The sequence below is a fragment of the Ahaetulla prasina genome, chromosome 6, assembly GCF_028640845.1.
Source record: "Ahaetulla prasina isolate Xishuangbanna chromosome 6, ASM2864084v1, whole genome shotgun sequence".
Lineage (NCBI taxonomy): Eukaryota > Metazoa > Chordata > Lepidosauria > Squamata > Colubridae > Ahaetulla > Ahaetulla prasina.
The window spans coordinates 22,129,083-22,150,765 of record NC_080544.1 but is presented as its reverse complement, the minus strand read 5'-3'; the positions used below and the strand labels follow the sequence as shown (position 1 = coordinate 22,150,765).

General features: G+C 40.1%; 1 protein-coding gene across 1 annotated transcript in view; it reads left to right on the top strand.

Annotated features, from left to right (window-relative positions):
- CDH23 (cadherin related 23) overlaps window positions 1–21,683 on the top strand; it is a 719,962-nt gene that overhangs the window by 662,319 nt on the left and 35,960 nt on the right. Inside the window, exons 41-50 of the mRNA XM_058188066.1 lie at window positions 714–847; window positions 2,056–2,265; window positions 3,985–4,092; window positions 6,600–6,702; window positions 7,922–8,047; window positions 10,125–10,328; window positions 12,939–13,397; window positions 16,267–16,383; window positions 16,962–17,186; window positions 19,489–19,658. Of these exons, the coding sequence (XP_058044049.1) occupies window positions 714–847; window positions 2,056–2,265; window positions 3,985–4,092; window positions 6,600–6,702; window positions 7,922–8,047; window positions 10,125–10,328; window positions 12,939–13,397; window positions 16,267–16,383; window positions 16,962–17,186; window positions 19,489–19,658 (1,856 nt within the window). The remainder of the gene's footprint in view (window positions 1–713; window positions 848–2,055; window positions 2,266–3,984; window positions 4,093–6,599; window positions 6,703–7,921; window positions 8,048–10,124; window positions 10,329–12,938; window positions 13,398–16,266; window positions 16,384–16,961; window positions 17,187–19,488; window positions 19,659–21,683) is intronic.

Genomic DNA, 21,683 nt, shown 5'->3' with positions numbered 1-21,683 from the left:
CCTGCCCCCACGCATGTGCGTGCGATCCCCACCCCCTATGCATGTGTGTGCAACCCACATGCATGCGCCCACATCTCCCACATGCACACACACCCCCGCATCCCAAAAATCAGCTGGCCGGTGGGAGGCACATGCACATGCGCGGTGGAGCTAAGATGTGTGACCACTTGCGTGCCCGCAGAAAGGACTCAGCGTGCCAGCTCTGGCACGCGTGACATAGGTTCACCATCGTGGCCCTAAGAAATATGAAGCTTTCTAGGGTGCTTGGAGTGCAAAACCTGTCTGTAGAATCGTAAGAGGCTCTCTTGTCCAACCACAAATAAAAATGTCCCCAGCAAATGAGGCTCCAGACCAGTGGTGAAAGCCAAAATTTTTTACTAATTGGTTCTGTGGGTGTGGCTTGGTGGGCGTGGTGGGGCTTGGAGGGCGTGGCAGGGGAAGGATACTGCAAAATCTCCATTCCCTCCCCACTCCAGGGGAAGGATATTGCAAAATCTCCATTTCCACCCCACTCTGGGGCCAGCCAGAGGTGGTATTTGCCAGTTCTCCGAACTGCTCAAAATTTCCGCTACCGGTTCTCTAGAACCTGTCAGAACCTGCTGGATTTCACCCCTGCTCCAGACCCTCAGCCCATAAAATTAATGTAGCATTCTTACTGTCACTGTTATTGTTTGACCTTTTCTTCCTATAACATAGTTGTGTCTGTCTTGCAGGAGAATTTGTGATCTCGCCTGTGGAAGGGGAGCTACGTGTGAGAAAGGATGCCGAACTTGACCGAGAGAACATTGCTTTTTATAACCTCACCATTGAGGCCAAGGACAGAGGGGTGCCTTCTCTCAGCTCTATGGTAAGTCGTAGTGGCTCAGATTATAAAATGTCCATCTGAGAAAAGGCACTGAATTGTGGATGGTAAGAAACCAAAAGGGATTAAAGTAGTCCTTGGTTTACAACCATAATTGAGCCTGGAATTGTGATTATGATGAGTTAGTAGGTCAATCACCTGACCACACTTGATTTTATTACCTTTCTTGTGATAGTCTTTAAGCAAATGCCACTGTCCTTTTTCAGAATGGGTGGTTTTGGCTGGAAACCGGAAGTAAATGCTGGTTTCTAATAAAAATCATCATAAATCATTTGTTGTTGTTGTTAGTTGCAAAGTCGTGTCTGACCCATCGCGACCCCATGGACAACATTCCTCCAGGCCTTCCTGTCCTCTACCATCCTCTGGAGTCCATTTAAGCTCATGCTGACTGCTTCAGTGACTCCATCCAGTCACCTCATTCTCTGTTGTCCCCTTCTTCTTTTGCCCTCAATCTTTCCCAGCATTAGACTCTTCTCCAGTTTTTTTATTTTTTATTTGCATTTACATCCCGCCCTTCTCCGAAGACTCAGGGCGGCTTACACTATGTTAGCAATAGTCTTCATCCTATTTGTATATTTATATACAAAGTCAACTTATTGCCCCCAACAATCTGGGTCCTCATTTTACCTACCTTATAAAGGATGGAAGGCTGAGTCAACCTTGGGCCTGGTGGGACTAGAACCTGCAGTAATTGCAGGCAGCTGTGTTAATAACAGACTGTCTTACCAGTCTGAGCCACAGAGTCCTTCCTTCTCATTAGGTGGCCAAAGGATTTGAGTTTCATCTTCAGGATCTGGCCTTCTAAAGAGCAGTCAGGATTGGTCTCCTCTAAGACTGACTGGTTTGATCGCCTTGCAGTCCAAGGGAGTCTTCTCCAGCACCATAGTTCAAAGGCCTCAATTATTTGGCGCTCAGCCTTTCTTATGGTCCAACTCATGTGATCATAGGATGCTGCAAATAGCTGTAAGTGAAGGCCAGTTGCTGAGTGCCCAAAATGCAGTCATGTGACTGAGGGGGGCCAGCCATCAGAACTTTGAATCTGGGTCAGGGTCTGGGTTAGAAACCAGACATAAATCAAGGGTATTCTTGTCTTTATGATGCCATAGAGAAGGAGTTTGCCTTAGCTACAGAGTGTTCTTTGTAATAAAGGCCTTTTAATTGCTCTTCTCGTGTGCCTTTTCCCTGTGTTTTAGGTCATGGTGGGACTGAATGTTTTGGATGTTAATGATAATGACCCCGTCCTCTTGAATCTACCAGCGAATCTCACCATCAGTGAAATTGCTCCCATCTCCAGCTTCGTGACCCGCATCCTTGCCAAGGATGCAGACAGTGGCAGGAATGCTCTCTTAACATTTAGCATCACAGCAGGCAATAGAGACAATGCTTTTTACATCAATAGTACGGTAAGCCTTAGAGGTCTTTTATATCTGTCTGGTGGCCACCTGCCTCAAACGTTCTGGAATTAATTGGAGTCACAGTTGTAGTTTTTAACTTTTATCTAAAGTAAATAAGTAATATTTTAATACTAATTCATGGCAAAATAATGGTTCTTCAATAAAGCTTATGGGCCGTAGTATCCGATACTGGTCCAGGGTAGTTTTGTAAGATTTTTTTTTCAAGCTCCCTGTCTATAACTAAGAGAAAATCACTCAGCTGTCTTCCATGGCTAAAGGAGAATCAGAACTTGAGTCTCCCTAATCCACTATACCTCATGGATTCAGACAATATAAAGACCTTAATAAACCTAGATCAGGGGTCTGCAAACCTGGCTCTTTTGTGAACTTCAACTCCCAGAGTTCCTTAGCCGGCAAAGCTGTTGGAGTTGAGGTCCACAAGTCTTAAAAGAGCCAAGTTTGCAGACCCCTGACCTAGGACAACCAGAGTGAAAACAATGGAGCCCCTGGTGCCTAACTATGACTTTCATGTAGAGGTTCATCATGGTAATACTTTTAGTAGAATAGGTCCATATTTGAGGCCCTTAGCAGAGGTTTTGTCATCTCCCTGCCATGGTTGGATTTCAGGAATTGGGAAGTTGAGCCAGCCAGCTATTATCTCCAGCAGATTCACTTTGTGCAAAGCAATGTAGCAACATCTTGCAATAAGACTCACTGCTTCAATTTATTTATTTATTTATTTGATTTTTATACCGCCCTTCTCCCGAAGGACTCAGGGCGGTGTACAGGCAAGATAAAACAATACAATATACAGATTAAAATACCATTTAAAAAACTTATTTAAATTAGCCTAACATTAAAAAATTTCCATACTAAAAACCCCGTTTAAAAATTGATAAAAGATAAAATTCAAGACAGCCCCGCGCAAATAAAAAGATGCGTCTTCAGTTCGCGACGGAATGTCCGAAGGTCAGGTATTTGGCGTAAACCCGGGGGAAGTTCGTTCCAGAGTGTGGGAGCCCCCACAGAGAAGGACCTTCCCCTGGGGGCCGCCAGCCGACATTGCTTGGGGCGGGGCCAGTCAGAATTTTTACTACGGGTTCTCCGAACTACTCAAAATTTCTGCTACCGGTTCTCCAGAACTGATCAGAACCTGCTGAAACCCACTTCTGGATGGGAGCCCATTTTCTCTGGCAGAAGCATCATGGGCCAGTCCTTCGCTGTTTCCAGGGCAGCCCCATGTGCCAGATCTAAGTATTCCATGGGCCGGATCCGGCCCCTGGGCCTTGAGTTTGACTTCCCTGACATACAGTAACTAAATCTGGTTTATTTTGCTGCAAATCATTGAGAAGCGATAACTGACTTAGTGCGGCATGCTGTGCTAAACTAAAGCTCAGAGCTAGTGCCTGCTAGATGTTTCGTCCAGTCTAAATGGAAACACAACTCACTATGGAATCAATTTAATAATTGCTAATTAATTGCAGGAATGTTGATTGTTAACATTGTCCTCAAGAGGTTCAGAAAAACACAAATTCCCTGTAACTTGAGTCATTACTATGAATTTGTACAGCCTGAATGGCTGCTTCAAGAACACATTTTCTGATTCAAAGATTCTTCTAAACTTTTAATGACCTTATGCATTAAATACATTTGGTAGTTCAAAGCAAGTCGAACAGTTTCATTTCATGTTTTTCTCTCTGCATTTTGCTTTGTTCTTCTCTTCCCCAGACTGGTATTGTGTATGTAAATCGTCCATTGGACAGGGAGCGAGTGTCAGAATATAGACTGACAATAACAGTGAAGGACAATCCAGAAAACGCCCGCAATGCAAGGAGGGTAATTACTGACTGCATCTTTTCCTAATTTTGAACAAGGTTGCATTTGTCAAGAGCATTGGATATAATATTCCCCCCCCAAAAAAATGAATCAATGAACTACTGTATATATAAAACACAGAACCGCAGCCCAAACTTTAATTTCCTTTGTTAGCGGATCCGTGGTGAAGCTATTTCTAACCATGTTTTCAAACTTTCTTTTTCATTATAGGTTATCCATTAATCATTCGGTTCCCCACAAGTTTCTTGAGAAAAACCCACAACCTTATAATAATTAGATTTCATCGACGGATGCATCAGATAACAGACAAATATATTCTCTTGTCTTACAAATAGGCGTATAAAAAATAGATATTTTCCGAGACAGTAACTCTGAAATCAAATTTCCCAAATACTTAATGAGAGTAGAGAGAGTAGACGTGATCTTCCCGATCAGAAACATATGTATCACTACATCACTATTTAGTGTCTTGTCTGATTCTCTGTTTTTTAATGGTAGTTAAAAAATTCGAAATAATGAAGGCCTGTATGCAGGGATATCCATAGTGTATAGTCAAGGCAGCTATCATCCAGTGGTGGGTTTCAAAAAAATTTACTATCGGTTTTGTGGGTGTGGCTTGGTGGGCATGGCATGGCTTGGTGTGTGTGGTAGGGGAAGGATACTGTAAAATCTTCATTCCCTCTCCAATCCAGGGGAAATCCCCATTTCCTCCCCATCAGCTGGGACTCAGGAGGCAGAGAATAGATGGGGGCGGGGCCAGTCAGAATTTTTACTACCGGTTCTCCGAACTGCTAAAAATTTTCGCTACCGGTTCTCCAGAACTGGTCAGAACCTGCTGAAACCCACCTTTGCTATCATCCCAACACAATCAAAGCTTTGCTTGTTTTTTATGTAGGTTGCTTTGCACATAAGAACCAGGAAGAGAGCTCCAGCTGCAGCTTTGTGGCCACTGTCTAACCACCCCCTGTGAATAACCTCTGGGATGGGTTTCACTACTTTAAACTTTTTAACTTCCACCAAAAGCAAAACCTGCAAACATCCCAGCCCTTGCATATCTTACATTGGTTTTTGGAAATGGATTTTTTTTAAAAAGCTTCTCATGGAGAGAGACCACCAGCTCAAAATCAAATATTTTTAAGAAGGTGTTTTTTTTTAATCACTTACTTAGTTGAATGGATTTCTGGAGTGGAAGGTTCGGGTAGTACTATATGGAAATTTGTATTTTTTTCCCCCTAAGTTTTGGGGGCTGGAGCAGGATCTGAATATGCAAAGAAAAAATCAAATCAGAAAATACTAATATGAATTCTGAAATTTTTTGTGATATTTGTGAGAAGAAGCTCCTTCTAAAGGCAAAGTCAATTTTTTTGTGGTTTTAAATCATTATCTGTGGAGATTCTCAGTCATCCAGGTCATGGCTGGCCCAAAGGCGCTTTCTTTCAAAAGGCAACTGGACTTTCTTGTTATAAAAAGGGCCGTGGGTGGCTCAGGCTGTAAGATAGCCTGTTATTAAAACACAACTGCTTGCAATTACTGCAGGCTCGAGTCCCACCAGGCCCATGGTTGACTCAGCCTTCCATCCTTTATAAGGTAGGTAAAATGAGGACCCAGATTGTTGGGGGCAATAAGCTGACTTTGTATATAAAATACAAATGGATGATGACTATTGCTTAACATAGTGTAAGCCGCCCTGAGTCTTCAGAGAAGGGCGGGATATAAATGTAAATAAAAAATAATAATATAATATTATATTATATTGTATTATATTATATTATAACAAGAAAGTCCAGTTGCCTTTTGAAAGAAAGCACCTTTGGGCCAGCCATGACCTGGATGACTGAGAATCTCCACAGATAATGATTCAAAACCACAAAAAATTGACTTTACTTGAAGATGTTTCACTTCTCATCCAAGAAGCGTCTTCAGTTCTGACTGAATTGTGGAGAGTGGAAGGATTTATATCAGGGATGAAATCTAAATACCTTCCTTACCGGTTCGGAAGTGCACGTGCCACGCGCATCACATGCGTGCGCAGTGCGCAGACCTTCTGCGCATGCGCAATACCTTCTGCAGATGCACAGAAGGTAAAAAACACATTCCTGGTTAAAACCAGGAAGTAATGATACCTGGGGAGTGAGTGAAGCTTTGCTTCGCCATAGCTACTGGATCACGCAATCCGGTCCGAACCGGGAGCACTTCACCCCTGATTTATATTCCTTGCAGACATCTAGCTGTTAGCAACCTCTCTGAGAGCCATTAAGGCCACTTGGAGGTTTATCTGTGCCCTCAGGGTCACCTGAATCCTGTAGTCTGCCATTTTTTTTCTGGAAATCTATTCACATACCATACCACTCAAAGGGTGTTTATCTCAAAGTGCATAGCTAAATGCCTATGGAGATTCTCAGTTATCCAAGTCATGGTTGTCCCAAAGGTGCTTTCTCTCAAAAGGCAACTGGATGTTCTGGTTTTGAATCTTGTTTTAAATCATTGTTTCTTTTTTCTTGGTACAGGATTTTGACTTGCTGGTGATTACAGTAGCGGATGAAAATGATAATCACCCTCTTTTCACTCAGAGTTCCTACCAGGCTGAGGTGCTAGAAAATTCCCCTCCAGGTAGGTGTGTCCTTCGTCTCTTCCAAGCACTCATGTGCTTTCCTGCTACTGATAAAAGGTTCTATTTTTCTGTTAAAAATATTTTAAGACACATACAATACATAAAATGGTGATGAGGGAAAAAAATCTTTTCCTTCATACTTTCCAGGCACAGGACCCTTTTCCAGTTTTTAAAAACGATTCTCCTTTTTCTCTCCCTATTGCAAGATTCATGTGTTTTCAAAAGCATACAGGTAGTCCCCAACTTACAACCAGTTGCTTAATGACCATTTGAAGTTAGGATGGACCTCTAAAAGCTACTTACAACCAGTTTTTGAAGTTATTTTGGGCACTTGGCAACCGGTTCACTTTTATAGACATTTGCAGTTTCCCTCAGTCACATAATCAAGATTTATGACTTTTTTTTTCTGGTTTGTGGTCTTTTACTTCCAATTTTTGACCAAAAAAAAATGTTTACCAAATTGATTTATTTAATAACTGTGGCATTGGTTTAAAAACCATAGTATTAGCGTAACAACCCTGTTCACTTTATAGCCAACCCCAAGTAAACACGGTGGCAAAAAATGTCAAAAATTCAGGTCCAGTCAAGAGATGCCTCTATTATGACTATAATGACTTGTAACTGTACTGCCTGACAGTTTGAGGACTTCCTGATATATAAGTGAGGTGGAAGAAAATTTTCTTGAGATATTACTGTACTATATATACAGGAAAAATGCTTTTGAAGTGAAAGAAACAGAAAGGGAAATTGAATAAGTCAAACACACCCCCAGATTTATTTTACTGCTTCTGTTCTTGGTGATTTCTAAAATACTCCTACTTCTCCTTCCCGTTCAGAAAATGCAGCTTTTTTTCAAAATATGCAATGGGGGATTATTTAAAGCTAAATTATGATCTTTTGTAGCTCACTTGAATTCTCTCGGGAGCTTAAGAATTTGCCCAGAAGATAACATTCCACTAAATGTCTTGATTTCCCCACCCCCACTTTAATGTGGCTGATGAACGTATGTTTTGTTTTAGCAGGGCTTAAGGCTTCTTCCAGGTGCGTCTTGATTCAGTCTGCCAAGGTTACACCAGGCACTATTTTACTGTTTCATAGGATCTCACCCTATTTCATTCATTCATATTTCATTGTTGATCATCAAGGAAAGGGAAAAGGGAGGTAGAGTCAGTCTATTAACATTACGCCTCTTTTCTGAGTTCTCCATGTTTGATTCAGGAACTCCTCTCACTGTCCTTAATGGACCGATCCTAGCGTTGGATGATGACAAGGGTATCAATGCAGTGTTGACATATCAACTGCTTGGAAAAGAAAAGAACCTGTTTTCCATTGACAACAGAACAGGTAAGAAAGAGATACACGCTTCACGTATAGCTGTCTGTCTGTTCAGGGTGATGAGGCAATAGAATATGTTTTTTTTTAACTTTTATAATCCCCAGTGTGATCAAGAAAGATGATTAAAGGAAATAATTTCTAGAGCCCTGTATCAGTGGTAGTCAACCTGGTCCCTACCACCCACTAGTGGGCGTTCCAGCTTTCATGGTGGGCGGTAACAGTTTTGTCCAATACTGAAGCACTTTCCTTTTTTTTAATTTAATTGACTTTAAAAAAAATCCATAGCATTATTTAAAAACATTTTCATTAGGTTTTCATAAAATTCCCTGTGACAATTTAAATTTCTGAAAATATACTATTGGTATCACCCGCGCATAAGTTTAGTTCACGTTACATAAGTGAAACTAAATGGCGCTATAGTGCAATCGCAAACAAAAGAGCCTCATCCCAGAATAGCTCGTGCATTTCCCCCCACACCATCCAGCTGTAACAGACAAGCAGAGCTGGTAGCCGGTGCCCCCCACCCCACAAACCCAATCCCTGATGTGCAAGAGGCATGCACAGATGACGATACATGGCGCATTACTGTGGAACCGGTGGGCAGTTAGAAAATTTTACTACTAACAGAGATACAAAAGTGGGCGGTAGGTATAAAAAGGTTGACTACCCCTGCCCTATATGAAATAACGCTACCTAGCCTTATATTCACCTGGTGAAATTTCTGCTGATCTGTCGTGTCCCACTCCTCCGCTGACGGCCGGGTCAGGGAAATCCGAATCAGGCGTGCCTCTGCAGCTCTGCCCAAAGTCCTAGCAAAGTCCTCAGAGCAGGCAGGAGACCAGTAAGTGACTTCAGCAAGATAAGTTCGACTTTGCCTGACTCAGAGACTGCCAGAAAGCAGATCCTTTATATAGGCCATGGGGTGTGGCTCCATGACTCAGCACTCATTAAGGCCTGACCCTCCCTTCCTTCTGTTGCCTCCGCCTATCCAATCTTCTGATGCGAGGGTCACTCCAATCAGCTGTTGCTAATAAACCCTCCTCAGGCTCACATGCTGTGGAGGAGGGGGAGGGGTCTAGCTGCTCCGTTTGCCTGGGCATGGAGTCAGGGCTGGGGCCGGGAGGTGCTCCTTCTTCTGCAGTTTGTCTGGGCATGGAGCCAGGACTGGGGCCGGGAGGCATACATTCCTCCGTGTTCGGGAGCAGATAAGAAGGCCCCGGCTGCTCTGAGGGCGGGCAAGACACAACATGATCTGTTTTTTTATATTTATATAAATCCCCCTATTTATAAGCCCAATGTCTAAAGACAGTCTCCTAAACCAGGGGTCTCCAACCTTAGCAACTTTGTGACTTGTGGACTTCAACTCCCAGAATTCCTCAGCCAGCGCATGGGAGTTGAATTCCACAAGTCATAAAGTTGCCAAGGTTGGAGTCTATCCTAAACTACCTACATTTGTTCTTCAGCTTAAGATAAAAGGGAGGAACTTTTGGCAAATGTAATTTGTATAAAACATAAATGCTTAAGTCACTTTGTAACGCTGACTTCTTAAAATTTTCACAACACCACTGTCTTTGTGAAAACTGCAAAGAAAAAAAATAGGAATAGAAGTCTCATTATTAGAAGATTTCATTGCATGAAAGCAGTGGTGAAATTCAATTTTTTTTAGTACCGGTTCTGTGGCCATGGTTTGGTGGGTATTTTGTGATGTGGCTTGGTAGGCGTGGCAGGGGGAAGGATACTGCAAAATCCCCATTCCCTCCCCACTCCTGGTATTGCAAAATCTCCATTCCCACCCCACTCTGGGACCAGCCAGAGGTGGTATTTTGCTGGTTCTCTGAACTACTTAAAATTTCCGCTACCGGTTCTCCAGAACCTATCAGAACCTGCTGGATTTCATCCCTGCATGAAGGTGATAAATTAAATCAAATAGCATGGAAATCTCCATTCCTTTCTCACTTGCCAAAACCAGCATGGGCTGTTTCTGTTTTGATAATACAAAAAGCTGTGGAGCGTGCTTGATAGATCTGGAGACTCCTTGGACTGCATTTTTTTCCCCCTGTCTTGCTCATCTCTTTCTTGTATTTAGGTGTCATTTCGGTGAAGCCGGGGAAATTGATAGACAGAGAGACTTTCTTGAATCCTATCTTGGAGTTTCTGGTTGTTGCAACTGACGTTGGCAAACTGAACAGTACCGCTAATCTCACCGTGACCATTCTGGATGATAATGACAACAGACCAATATTTCATCCCCCGGTCTTGTCTGTTCGGATACTAGAAAACAGCCCTGCAGGTTAGAATGAAGGCAAAATGGAAAATTTGGAACTGATTTGAAGTTAAGTATTAGGAATCTAAAATCAATGGGAAACAAAATCACTGGAAATGTGAAGAGGGTGGGGTGCTGCCTGCGAAAATCAGGGATTTTATTATTATTATTATTATTATTATTATTATTATTATTATTATTATTATTATTATTATTATTTTACAATACCCTGTACTGTGAATTCTGCTAATGTATAAAAAAAGATCAAATTTATTTCTCGCCACACTGGTAAATACAACTGCAGTATTGAAGCAGATAAAGAAAAAAAATTCAATTCCACTTAACAGAGGAAAATTTATTTGAAAAAATAAAATCAAGTGGTTCATTTTCCAACTTTGATATTAAAAATTATATTTTTAATTTAAAATTATACTTTTAATTTAAAAGTATATTTTCCTAATATACTAACCTATGGGGATTCATCATTCCTCTGCTAAATCATACTTTAGTTCCTGGGAATGAATACAGAAACTGTATCCACTACCTCCTTGCTAGTTTATTTAGCCCCAAATAAGGGATCGATTTGTCCAGAATATTAATTTGCAAATTGTTTATTGATTTGTCCAGAATATCAGTCTACAAATTTAAACCAGCAGTCTCCAACCTTTCTGGCACCAGGGACTGATTTTGTGGAAGACAGTTTTTCCGGAGGTGGGGCAGGATGGTTTCACACACAATCTAAATTCTACTCATGTGCAGATCAAGCTTTGCTCACTTGCCTACTGCTTGCAGAGCCTGGACTACAGACCATGGACTGGTACCAGTCTGTGGCATGAGGATTGGGGATCCTTGCTTTAAACCACAACTTTCCCCCATTTTACACGATTGGGGAAGTGTAGTTTAAACTAACCAGAATCATTGCACCAAGAGAAACAGGGTGGACAAGGGCCTTGGAACATTTTTGGTTGGGAAATTCTATTTAAAAAAAATAACTTTGTACTTTGCAAATAGTTGGTCAATTATAAAAAAAGATCTTTATTTAATTACGTCTATATAAACTGTGTTGTTGTACCTACAGTATCTGTACTTTTAAAAAGTATCAAAGACTATTTCTTTTGATTGCAAGCAATTTGATATTGTACAGACGAGTATTTCTCAATCCCAAGAACTTTAAGAGAAGTGGATTTCAATTTATTTTATTTATTTATTTTTATTTTTATTTTGTCACAACAATATATATAAGTATCATACAAAAAAAGATTATATAGTATATAAACATATATATGAGTAAATATTAGTAGGTATAAGCATATATATATATAAGAAGAAGAAAAACAATAGGACAGGAATGGTAGGCACGCTTGTGCTCTTATGCATGCCCCTTATGGTCCTCTTAGGAATGGGGTGAGGTCAATGGTAGATAGTTTTTGGTTAAAGCTTTTGGGATTATGGGAAGAGATTATGGGATTATGGGAAGAGACCACAGAGTCAGGTAAAGTGTTCCAAGCACTGGTGATTCTGTTACAGAAGTCATATTTTCTGCAATCTAGATTAAAGCGGTTAACATTAAGTTTAAATCTATTGGTTGCTCTTGTATTATTGCAATTAAAGCTGAAGTAGTCATTAACAGGAAGGACATTACAATAGATGATTCTATGAGTTAAACTTAGGTCTTGTTGAAGGCAACGGAGTTCCAAGTTTTCTAAGCCTAGGATTTCAAGTCTGGTGGGATAAGGTATTTTGTTGTTTTCAGAGGAATGAAGAACTCTTCTTGTAAAATATTTCTAGACACGTTCAATTGTATTGATGTCAGAAATGTGGTGAGGGTTCCAGACAGGCAAGCTGTATTCTAGAATTGGTCTAGCAAATGTTTTATATGCTCTGGTTAGTAGTGTAGTGTTTTTGGAAAAGAAGCTACGCAAGATTAGGTTTACAACTCTTAGAGCCTTTTTTGCTATGTAGTTGCAGTGGGCTTTGGCACTTGATCATTTGATATGAAAACTCCAAGGTCTTTAACAGGGTGGGGTAATCTGTAAGGTAATGTCCATCAAGTATGTACTTAGTGTTTGGGTTCTTTTTTCCAATATGTAAGGCTGAGCATTTGCTGGTTGAGATTTGGAGTTGCCAAGTTTTAGACCAAGTGGTTAGATGATCAAGAATGATCATTCTGGCATTCCCAGAATGCCCCAGCAAACATGCTGGCTGGAGAATTCTGGAAGCTGAAGTTCACATCTCTTAAAATTGTTGCAGTTGAGATACACTGACATAGGCCCCACATAGAGCCTTTTCCATTTCTCTTTAAAACTTCATACGACCCTCTTTGCCATGTGCAATTATCTGTTGGGACTTGCCATTATTTGTGTTTTCCACGTATCTTTTACAAATAAATTGTGGAGAAGCAAAACAAATTATTGCAGCATCACAGTAGTGCACATCTTGGTCTAATAAATAAGTTTTACAACCGTCTTTGCACTATTCTGCGTTACTCACAGAAACTTATGGAATTATTGGAGATCAGTAGGGTTAACTGGAGAACACTGGAGGTCAGATGGACTAATTTAAAATGTTCACTTGTCTCTTCTGAAGTTCCGAATAACTGAAATATCCTCTCTAATAATAGTCTGGGATTCCCCCTAGGTTTTTCTGTGCTTCAGATAATTGCAACTGATATGGATAGTGGCCTCAATCAGCAGCTGAGCTACCGGATAGAAAGTGGAGCTCAAGATAAGTTCTTGATCCATGTTAATACTGGAGTCATCAGCGTGGCCAACATAACTATAGACCGGGAAGAAAAGGACCACTACCGCTTGACGGTGGTTGCTACAGATCAAGGCACACCGCCTCTCTCTGGTACTGTCACCGTGAGCATCCAGATCGATGATCTCAATGACTCTCAGCCAGAGTTTCTCAATCCCATCCAGACTGTCAGTGTCCCCGAATCAGCTTCTGTAGGCACAGTTATAGCTGAAATGACAGCGGTTGACAAAGATCTCAATCCCCAGCTGGAATACTACCTCATTGAAATCCTGGCCAAAGATGATACGGATGCTCTTGTGCCCGACCAGCAAGGAGTTTTTTCAGTGGATTTCCGAACAGGTACAAGAGTTGGAAGTAAATACGATAGATTACCACCGTGTACAGGATCTAACAAATATGCTTAAAAACAGCAGAAGGGGGGGGGAGTACCTAATGCTTTGTACTACATTAAAGCTGAAAATAATATTATTGTCCCAAATTAGTAATTACGTTAAGCCATATATCAAATCTGTATTCCCAGATTTTAATATATTGGGGCTGAAAAATACCAGCCATTTACCCTTTAAGGCAGGGGTCTCCAACCTTGGCAACTTTAAGCCTGGAGGACTTCAATTCCTAGAATTCCCCACTCTAACCCTAACCCCAGCAAAGCTGGCTGGGGAATTCTGGGAGTTGAGGTCCGCCAGGCTTAAAGTTGCCAAGGTTGGAGACCCCTGCTTTAAGAATCAATTGGAAAATGGGACCATTACCAGAACAACAAATAGCATGGAAGATGTCCTTCCAATATCTTCTACCTTTTTTTTCTTTCCTTTTCATATCCTGCTCTTTTTTTCTTTCTTATTCTCCCTTCTTTTCTTGGGCACTTCCAGACTCCAATCTTTCCAGTGTGTGAATCCTCTGCTTGTACAATTTAAATGTAGCAGGGATTGAACTAACTCTTCTGACTATTTAACACTCATAGGATATCAGAGGAATTAGCATATTTCCTTCTTTGTGACTTTAATAACATCACACAGAACCAGCCAATCACCAAACAGAGAAAAGGACAAAAATTGATTGGCCATCAGCACTTCAGACCACCCCTCAGTTTCACAGGAAGCCAATTTTCTTCTATCATCAACCAGCAGGGCTCCTACCTCCTCCATTTGGGGACAGAACATCCGTTTCTCCCTACGTTTATAAAGGGAAATGGGGAGAGGAAAGGAAAGGGAAGGTGAAAGGGAAGGAAAGGGGAGGGGAGGGGAGGGGATGAGAGGAAAGGAAAGGAAAGGAAAGGAAAGGAAAGGAAAGGAAAGGAAAGGAAAGGAAAGGAAAGGAAAGGAAAGGAAGAAACATAACAGTTCTATACTGAAATTTTTAATAGTCCTGCCATCACATCTCAGCTTATCAATAAGAAGTTCAGCTTGATTAAATATCACTACTGTCTGGAAGAGCCCTCTGTGTTTTTCTACGCACTTCTGGTGGGTACTTGCTTTAACTAACTATCTTTTTGCTTTCCTTATGGCTCTCAGACCTGCAGGTTAGATTTCTGTGTTTCTATGTCTATGCTACCTGTTATCTTTGCATCTCTGTCAACACTCTATTCATTCTCATCATCATCATTCTCATCGTCATCATTCCTGGTTTAGTGCTGGTTTGTATCTGGCTAGCAAACTATACCTTGTGCCACAGCCTTCACAGACTGAATGATGACCACCATCAGAAGCAGCTAAGCAGCTAAGGGAATGGGAGGGGCAAGCATTTTTAGGGTAAGTGATCCTTTGTCTTGTGATTTGGTTCACAGAGGAGTATAGCAAAGCTTTCTAGATCCAGTGACGTGATTTGGTGATTCTCAAAATTTGCTCCTGATTATTTGCTCACAGTCCATGAAAAAAATATATATGATGATTTCCGTAAGCAATGAGGGCTCCGTATAGGAATATTATTATCCACAACTTTGCTAAGTGGCTTAGACTGAGAAATAGTAATTTCTTGAGGTCACTTGCTAAATTTCATGGCTGAGCAGAAATTTCATGAAACTGTTCATGGAGGGTAAATATAATGCTATTGTTCTTTTAAAGTTTGGAACGATTTAAGAAAACAACATATACATGCTGCTCAAACTCTCCCTAAATGAAGCAGCATGTAAGTTCTAGCAATATATAAGCAACTTCATAGAATAGAATAGAATAGAATAGAATAGAATAGAATAGAATAGAATAGAATAGAATACTTTATTGGCCAAGTGTGATTGGACACAACAGGAATTTGTCTTTGATGCATAGGCTCTCAGTGTACGTAAAGAAAAATAAAATACATTCATTAAGAATCATAAGATACAACACTTAGTGATAGTCATAGGTTACTAATAAGCAATCAAATCATACTAGGAAACAAATAAAACAATAAAAATGAAAAGAAACAAAATAAAATAAAATAAAACAAATAAAACAAGAAAAATAAAGTTCATATAAAACAGAGTATTAATCATGGGGCCATAATAGATGTACCAAAGCGAACTTACAGACTACAGCCCCATCTTAGCTGACGGTGGGAGTTCATTTGCAACCCCTGTTCTGAGGAAGCCTACTTTAATATTGTGTTTCTCTGAAAATAAAACCTCCCCCCAAAATAAGCCCTTCCCCAAAAATAAGCCCTCCCAAAAAATATTTAAACGCATGCGCAGCCGGTCCCCGCCATTTCCTCGGATTAGGGAGACAGAGCTGGAAATCAGATAAGACTGCAAGAGGAGCCCCGTCTTGCTCCATGCGCCCCAAAATAATAAGACCTTCCCAAAAATAAGGCCATGCGCTTATTTTGGGGTTCAAAAAATATAAGACAGGGCCTTATTTTCGAGGAAACACAGTATTATTTCTGCACAGAGAGAAAAGCACATTTCATTCAAGCACTTGAATCAGTTTAGCTTAGAGTCTAGTCATCTTTACCACAGAGGCCCTTTCAGAGGTACGTTTTTGTTTATAAGTACTGCTTATAAAAAGTGGTAGAATACAAAAACATGTTTTAAAAAAATGCAAGTAGGGCACAGTAAGAATGGATAGGTGTAGAATAAAGTGTAAAGTGTATTTTGTAAGCCAATAATTCACTTAGGGAAACATCCTTGAGGAGGAAAAAGAGATCAGGCAGAACCGAGGAACTTTTCAGCAATTCACCATAATTTTACGTGCTACTGAATTGGGAAGTCTTTTTCTCTTCGTTTTGTACCTTTTAGGAGCGGTGAAAGTGAAGGCTACTCTAAACCGGGAATTGGTGGCCACTTACGATGTCACAATCTCTGTCTATGATAACGCCAGTGAAGTGCTGGAACGCTCAGTGAGCGTGCCAAATGGTGAGAGAGTTTCTACTCCAGATTAGATGAATAGTGGTGTTAATTTTTTTTATTTTTTTATTTTTTGAAGAAAGAGAGACAGCAAAATGGTGACCGTATTTTTTGGAGTGTAAGTCACGCCTTAGTTTTTGGGGAGGAAAATAAGAAAAAAAGCTGATTGGCAGGTGGATCAGCCTCCAGGAATACCCCCAATCAGCTGTTCCCAAAGGTGAATTTTAGCAACAGGTTCCTTCGTTGTGAACTCTGTGCCTTGCTTTTTTTTTTTTTTTGCTTTTTTTTCCTGCCTCTGAAAGCCTCTGAAACAGCTTCAGAAAAAAAGCCCCTGAAGCTCTGTTTGGGAGCTTCTTTTCTGAAGCTCTGTTTGGGGCTTTTTTTCTGAAGCTCCGTTTCTGATGCTTTTTTCAGCCTCTGAAACCTCCGTTTGAGTGGGGCTGGGTGGAGCTACCTTCAGAGTATAAGACGCACCCAGATTTTCACCCTCTTTTTTGGGGGGGAAAGGTGCGTCGTATGCTTCGAAAAATATGGTAATATTCGTATTTCCAATATTACTTGTCTTTTTATTTCCCTCTCTCTTGCAGCCAAGCTGACCGTAAATGTTTTGGATGTCAATGATAACGCTCCTTGGTTCCGCCCTTATGGGGCAACGTTTTTCACAGAACGGATACTAGAAGGAGCCACCCCAGGGACTACCTTAATATCCTTGTCGGCTGTAGATCCAGACAAAGGTGTCAATGGGCAGATCGTATATCAGTTGTTCAACCTCTCCCATGAGGGATATGTCCAGCTTGAAGACAGCTCAGCAGGTAAGACCCAAGAATTGTTGTTCTTACCGAGATGTTTTTAAGAGAAGGAAGATGACTCTTTTTACGGGAAGTTACTTTAAAAACAAATGTATTGATTTACTTCATATTTATTTTTGATAGTGGAGACAGAGACAGCCAGAATATGTCCTTGTTTTTGCAAAGTATTAAGATTTATTTTTATTTATTTTATTTGTCAAGCATGTATTTTATGACAGATACAAGTGTAAACATAATTATATATACATGTAAAGGATATGAATAAAAGAAAACATTAGGACAGGGATGGTAGGCACACTGGTGCGCTTATGCACGCCCCTTACAGACCTCTTAGGAATGGGGTGAGGTCTACAGTAGACAGTCTAAGGTTAAAGTTTTGGGGATTTGGGGAAGAAACCACAGAGTCAGGTAGAGCATTCCAGGTGTTGACAACTCTGTTACTGAAGTTGTATTTTCTGCAGTCTAGTTTGGATCGGTTTACCATGAGTTTGTATCTATTGTGTGCTCTTGTATTGTTTTGGTTGAAGCTGAAGTATTCATTGGCTGGTAGGATATTGTAGCAGATGACTTTATGTACTATGCTTAGGTCAGACCCAAGATGGCAAAGTTCTAAGTTGTCTAAGCCAAAAATTTCAAGTCTGGTAGCAGAAGGCATTCTGTTGAGAGCGGAGGATGGAGGACACTTCTTGTAAAATATCTCTGGACTCGTTCAATTGTATTAATGTCCGATATGCAGTGCAGGTTCCAGAGAGATGAGCTGTATTCAAGAATTGGTCTGGCAAAAGTTTTGTATGCCCTAGTTTACAGTTCAATATTACCGGAGAAGAAGCTACGCAAGATTAGGTTAACAACTCTTAATGCTTTTTTTTAATAAAGATGCTTTATTGACAGATGCTAAAATGGGTTGGGAAATTAATTGGGGTCAGGTCTGGATTGGAGGGGAGGCATGTAGGAATCACAGGGCTATAGTCTAGAAAGGGAACTTTTTGAAAGAATCATGAAAAAAAGTAAGTGACAAACCACTTCCCTATTGTTGCCAAGAAAACAGTAGGATATATGAAATCACCAGAAATCAAGCAAACCTTCTTTATTATGAAAGTAAAACTGAGTGATGGAGGATCTTGAACAGCTAAGCTGCATCTTATTTCAATTCTGCCTTTTTTTCTCACTTGTTTCCACTTTCATAAAACGCATTCTTGTGGAGTCAGACTTTGACAGCTGTATACTTAGGCCATGGTTGTCAAACTTGCGTTGTCATATTGCCGTCATGTGACGTATCGCAACGTTTTCCCCCATAGTGGAGCTGGGGTGGGTGTGGCATGCGTCTGATGAATCCAACCTGCGGGCCACCAATTTGACACCCCTGACTTAGGCTAACAATTTTTTGATGTTATTTACAGATGAGTAAACAAATATCTCCCCAAACTGTATCAGGGTGGTACATCATTCATTGCTTTCTTTTTTAGTTACAATCAAAAATTCAACTTGTGGTACCCTGGACAATAATAAATGTTTGGTTCCTGTGTTTGTTTTGCTTATTTTGTGAATATATAGTCTTTGTGTGGGCTTTATGATGTAGGAATATGTGTAAAAGACATTAACCTACAGTAAAATGAAACCTACAATAAAATGAAGTTCAGGATCTTCATCTGTTTCCAGGCACAGATTCCATTTCTGACATTAAATATGAGAATAATCTTTTGGTTCACTTATCCCAAATAGTTCAGAATATTTATTTTAAAATTAATCCCAAGGGCCTTAACAGCATACAATATCATGATTTGATATTCTAGCAGCAAAAGCTGTAAGTCCTTGTATCAGTGGTGAGATTCAAATAATTTAACAAACGGTTCTCTGCCCTAATGACCAGCTGGGTGGGCATGGCTCGGTGGTCATGTGACTGAGTAGGCGTGGTCAACTCAACATCACTCAGGTGGGCGCTTCACCTTAGCTGTTACAATGTAATTAAGGTTAACCAGAGAGGCAGTTTCTGTAAGCAGGGCAATAAAGATTAGGCTAGAAACAACACCAGAATTTTTCCTTCCTGCCTTCCTTACAGGATTAGCCCTTAAAGTGGAAAAAAACCAAAATAAGATTTCTTCCAACAACTGGTTCTCCTAACTGCTTAGAAAGTTAACAATTTAGTTAAGTTCGAAAGTTTTCCCAAATAGGTGTGAACTTGCTGAATCCCACACTGCCTTGTATCCTTTTAAGCATATTGTAGAAATAGAATGAGGGAACAGGACATATTTCATAAAAGGATTATGGACAGTAACAATCTTCACATTTCCCTGATCGCTCGTAGGAAAGGTAATTTCAAACCGAACAGTTGACTATGAAGAGGTCCATTGGCTGAATTTTACTGTTCGGGCCTCCGACAATGGGACTCCACAGAGATCTGCTGAAATACCAGTTTATCTAGAAATTGTGGATATCAATGACAACAATCCCATGTTTAGCCAGCCATCTTACCAGGTAAATTAAAGCAAGAAATATTTATGAGAAAATAGAAGGGAGGGACAGACTGGGGAACGAGTCATTCTGTTCTTCTCAGTTATTTTTCCTGTTTCAAATACTTTTCTTTTTGCAGCCCTGTGGTTGAAATGTAGAGTTGGATGATCAGGATCACACTAGACAGGGGAAGGGAGCGTATATATAATCTATATAATCAGAATGTGGTGTATATCAATAATATATAATGCAGTTCTGTTGGTTCTACCATATTGCACTTATTATACTTTGCAGCAGGGGTGAAACTGTTGTAAGAATTTAAAGGTGCAAGAATTGACTTGCATTTTCAGATGTTTGGAACCTCTTCTGATGAGGTTCTACAAAAGCTCTTGAGAAATGAAGAAGCAGGATATAAAGTTGAGACAACTTTCTTATCGTCTGTCCCCTCCATCTGGTGGCCAGACTCATACTGCCTCTGAAGGAGAATTGTTTTAATACCCATATCAATTTAGGCTTTGACACATCTACAATTATCTTCACAAGTTTGTTTCATCTTTTTAAAAGCAATTTTTAAAAGTTGGTACTGTAGTACTTAAAACTGTAATTAGCAGATCAGCTTGTCGGTTGTGTGAATTATGGATTGAATTTATTATGTCATTGTAGTAATATTAGTTAAGACAATATCTCGAGTTATATTATTCATTTACTTAGCCACTGTTTTTCAGCTAGGAAGATTCATAGAATGGTATCCAAATCGCTAACTGAAAATATAGACATTTATTTTAAACAAATAAAACGTGCTGGCTGAGGAATTCTGGCAGCTGAAGTCCATACATCTTAAATTTACCAAGTTTGGAAAATCATTGGTCCAAAGTCACATGACACAAAAAGGGAGAGAAAGAGAAGAAGGTAGAAGGCAAACAAAAAACATTCTTGTAATGTTATATGAATCTTACAGTGGAATTTTTGGACTTCTTATTCCAAGTATTTAGGAAAAGAGGAACCCATAATGAATCTTTGGTAAAGGTTGATGAACAATAATTTAATTTAATTTAATTTAATTTAATTTAATTTAATTGGCCATCCACTCACTTTCAGTAACTCTAGATAGCTAACAAAAAATAGAATAGAATAGAATAGAATAGAATAGAATAGAATAGAATAGAATAGAATAGAATAGAATAGAATAGAATTTTTTATTGGCCAAGTGTGATTGGACACACAAGGAATTTGTCTTGGTGCATACACTCTCAATGTACATAAAAGAAAAGATACGTTCATCATGTTGTTCTAAGGAACAACACTTAATGATAGTCATAGAGTAAAAGTAAGCAATTAGGAAACAATCAATATCAATATAAATCATAAGGATACAAGCAACAGAGTTACAGTCATACAGTCATAAGTGGAAGGAGATGGGTGATGGGGACGATGTGAAGATTAATAGTAGTGCAGATTTAGTAAATCGTTTGACAGTGTTGAGGAAATTATTTGTTTAGCAGAGCGATGGCGTTTGGAAAAAATTGTTCTTGCGGTTAGTTGTTCTGGTGTGCAGCGCTCTATAGCATCATTTTGAGGGTAGGAGTTGAAACAGTTTATGTCCAGGATGTGAGGGGTCTGTAAATATTTTCACAGCCCTCTTTTTGACTCGTGCAGTATATAGGTCCTCAGTGGAAGGCAGGTTGGTAGCAATTGTTTTTTCTGCAATTCTAATTATCCTCTGAAGTCTGTGCCTGTCTTGTTGGGTTGCAGAACCAATATTGCAATATTACAATATTGCAGAACCAATACAAAAACCAATATTCAATGACTAAAAACAATAACTTCCCTGCTGACACAAGCAACAAACTAGTCATTTGATGGGCTCCACCCACTCTGGGTTCCTTAGGCTTGTTGGCAAAACCAGGTCTTCAGGGCCTTGGCTAATCTCTGCAGGGATGATATTCCAATGGGAGGGAGCTACCAAGGAGGAGCCCCTTCTTCTGGTCCCACCAGATTTACCCCTAAGGAGAGGGGGCTGCAACATTCCCTGTCTCCCTGCTCTGGTGG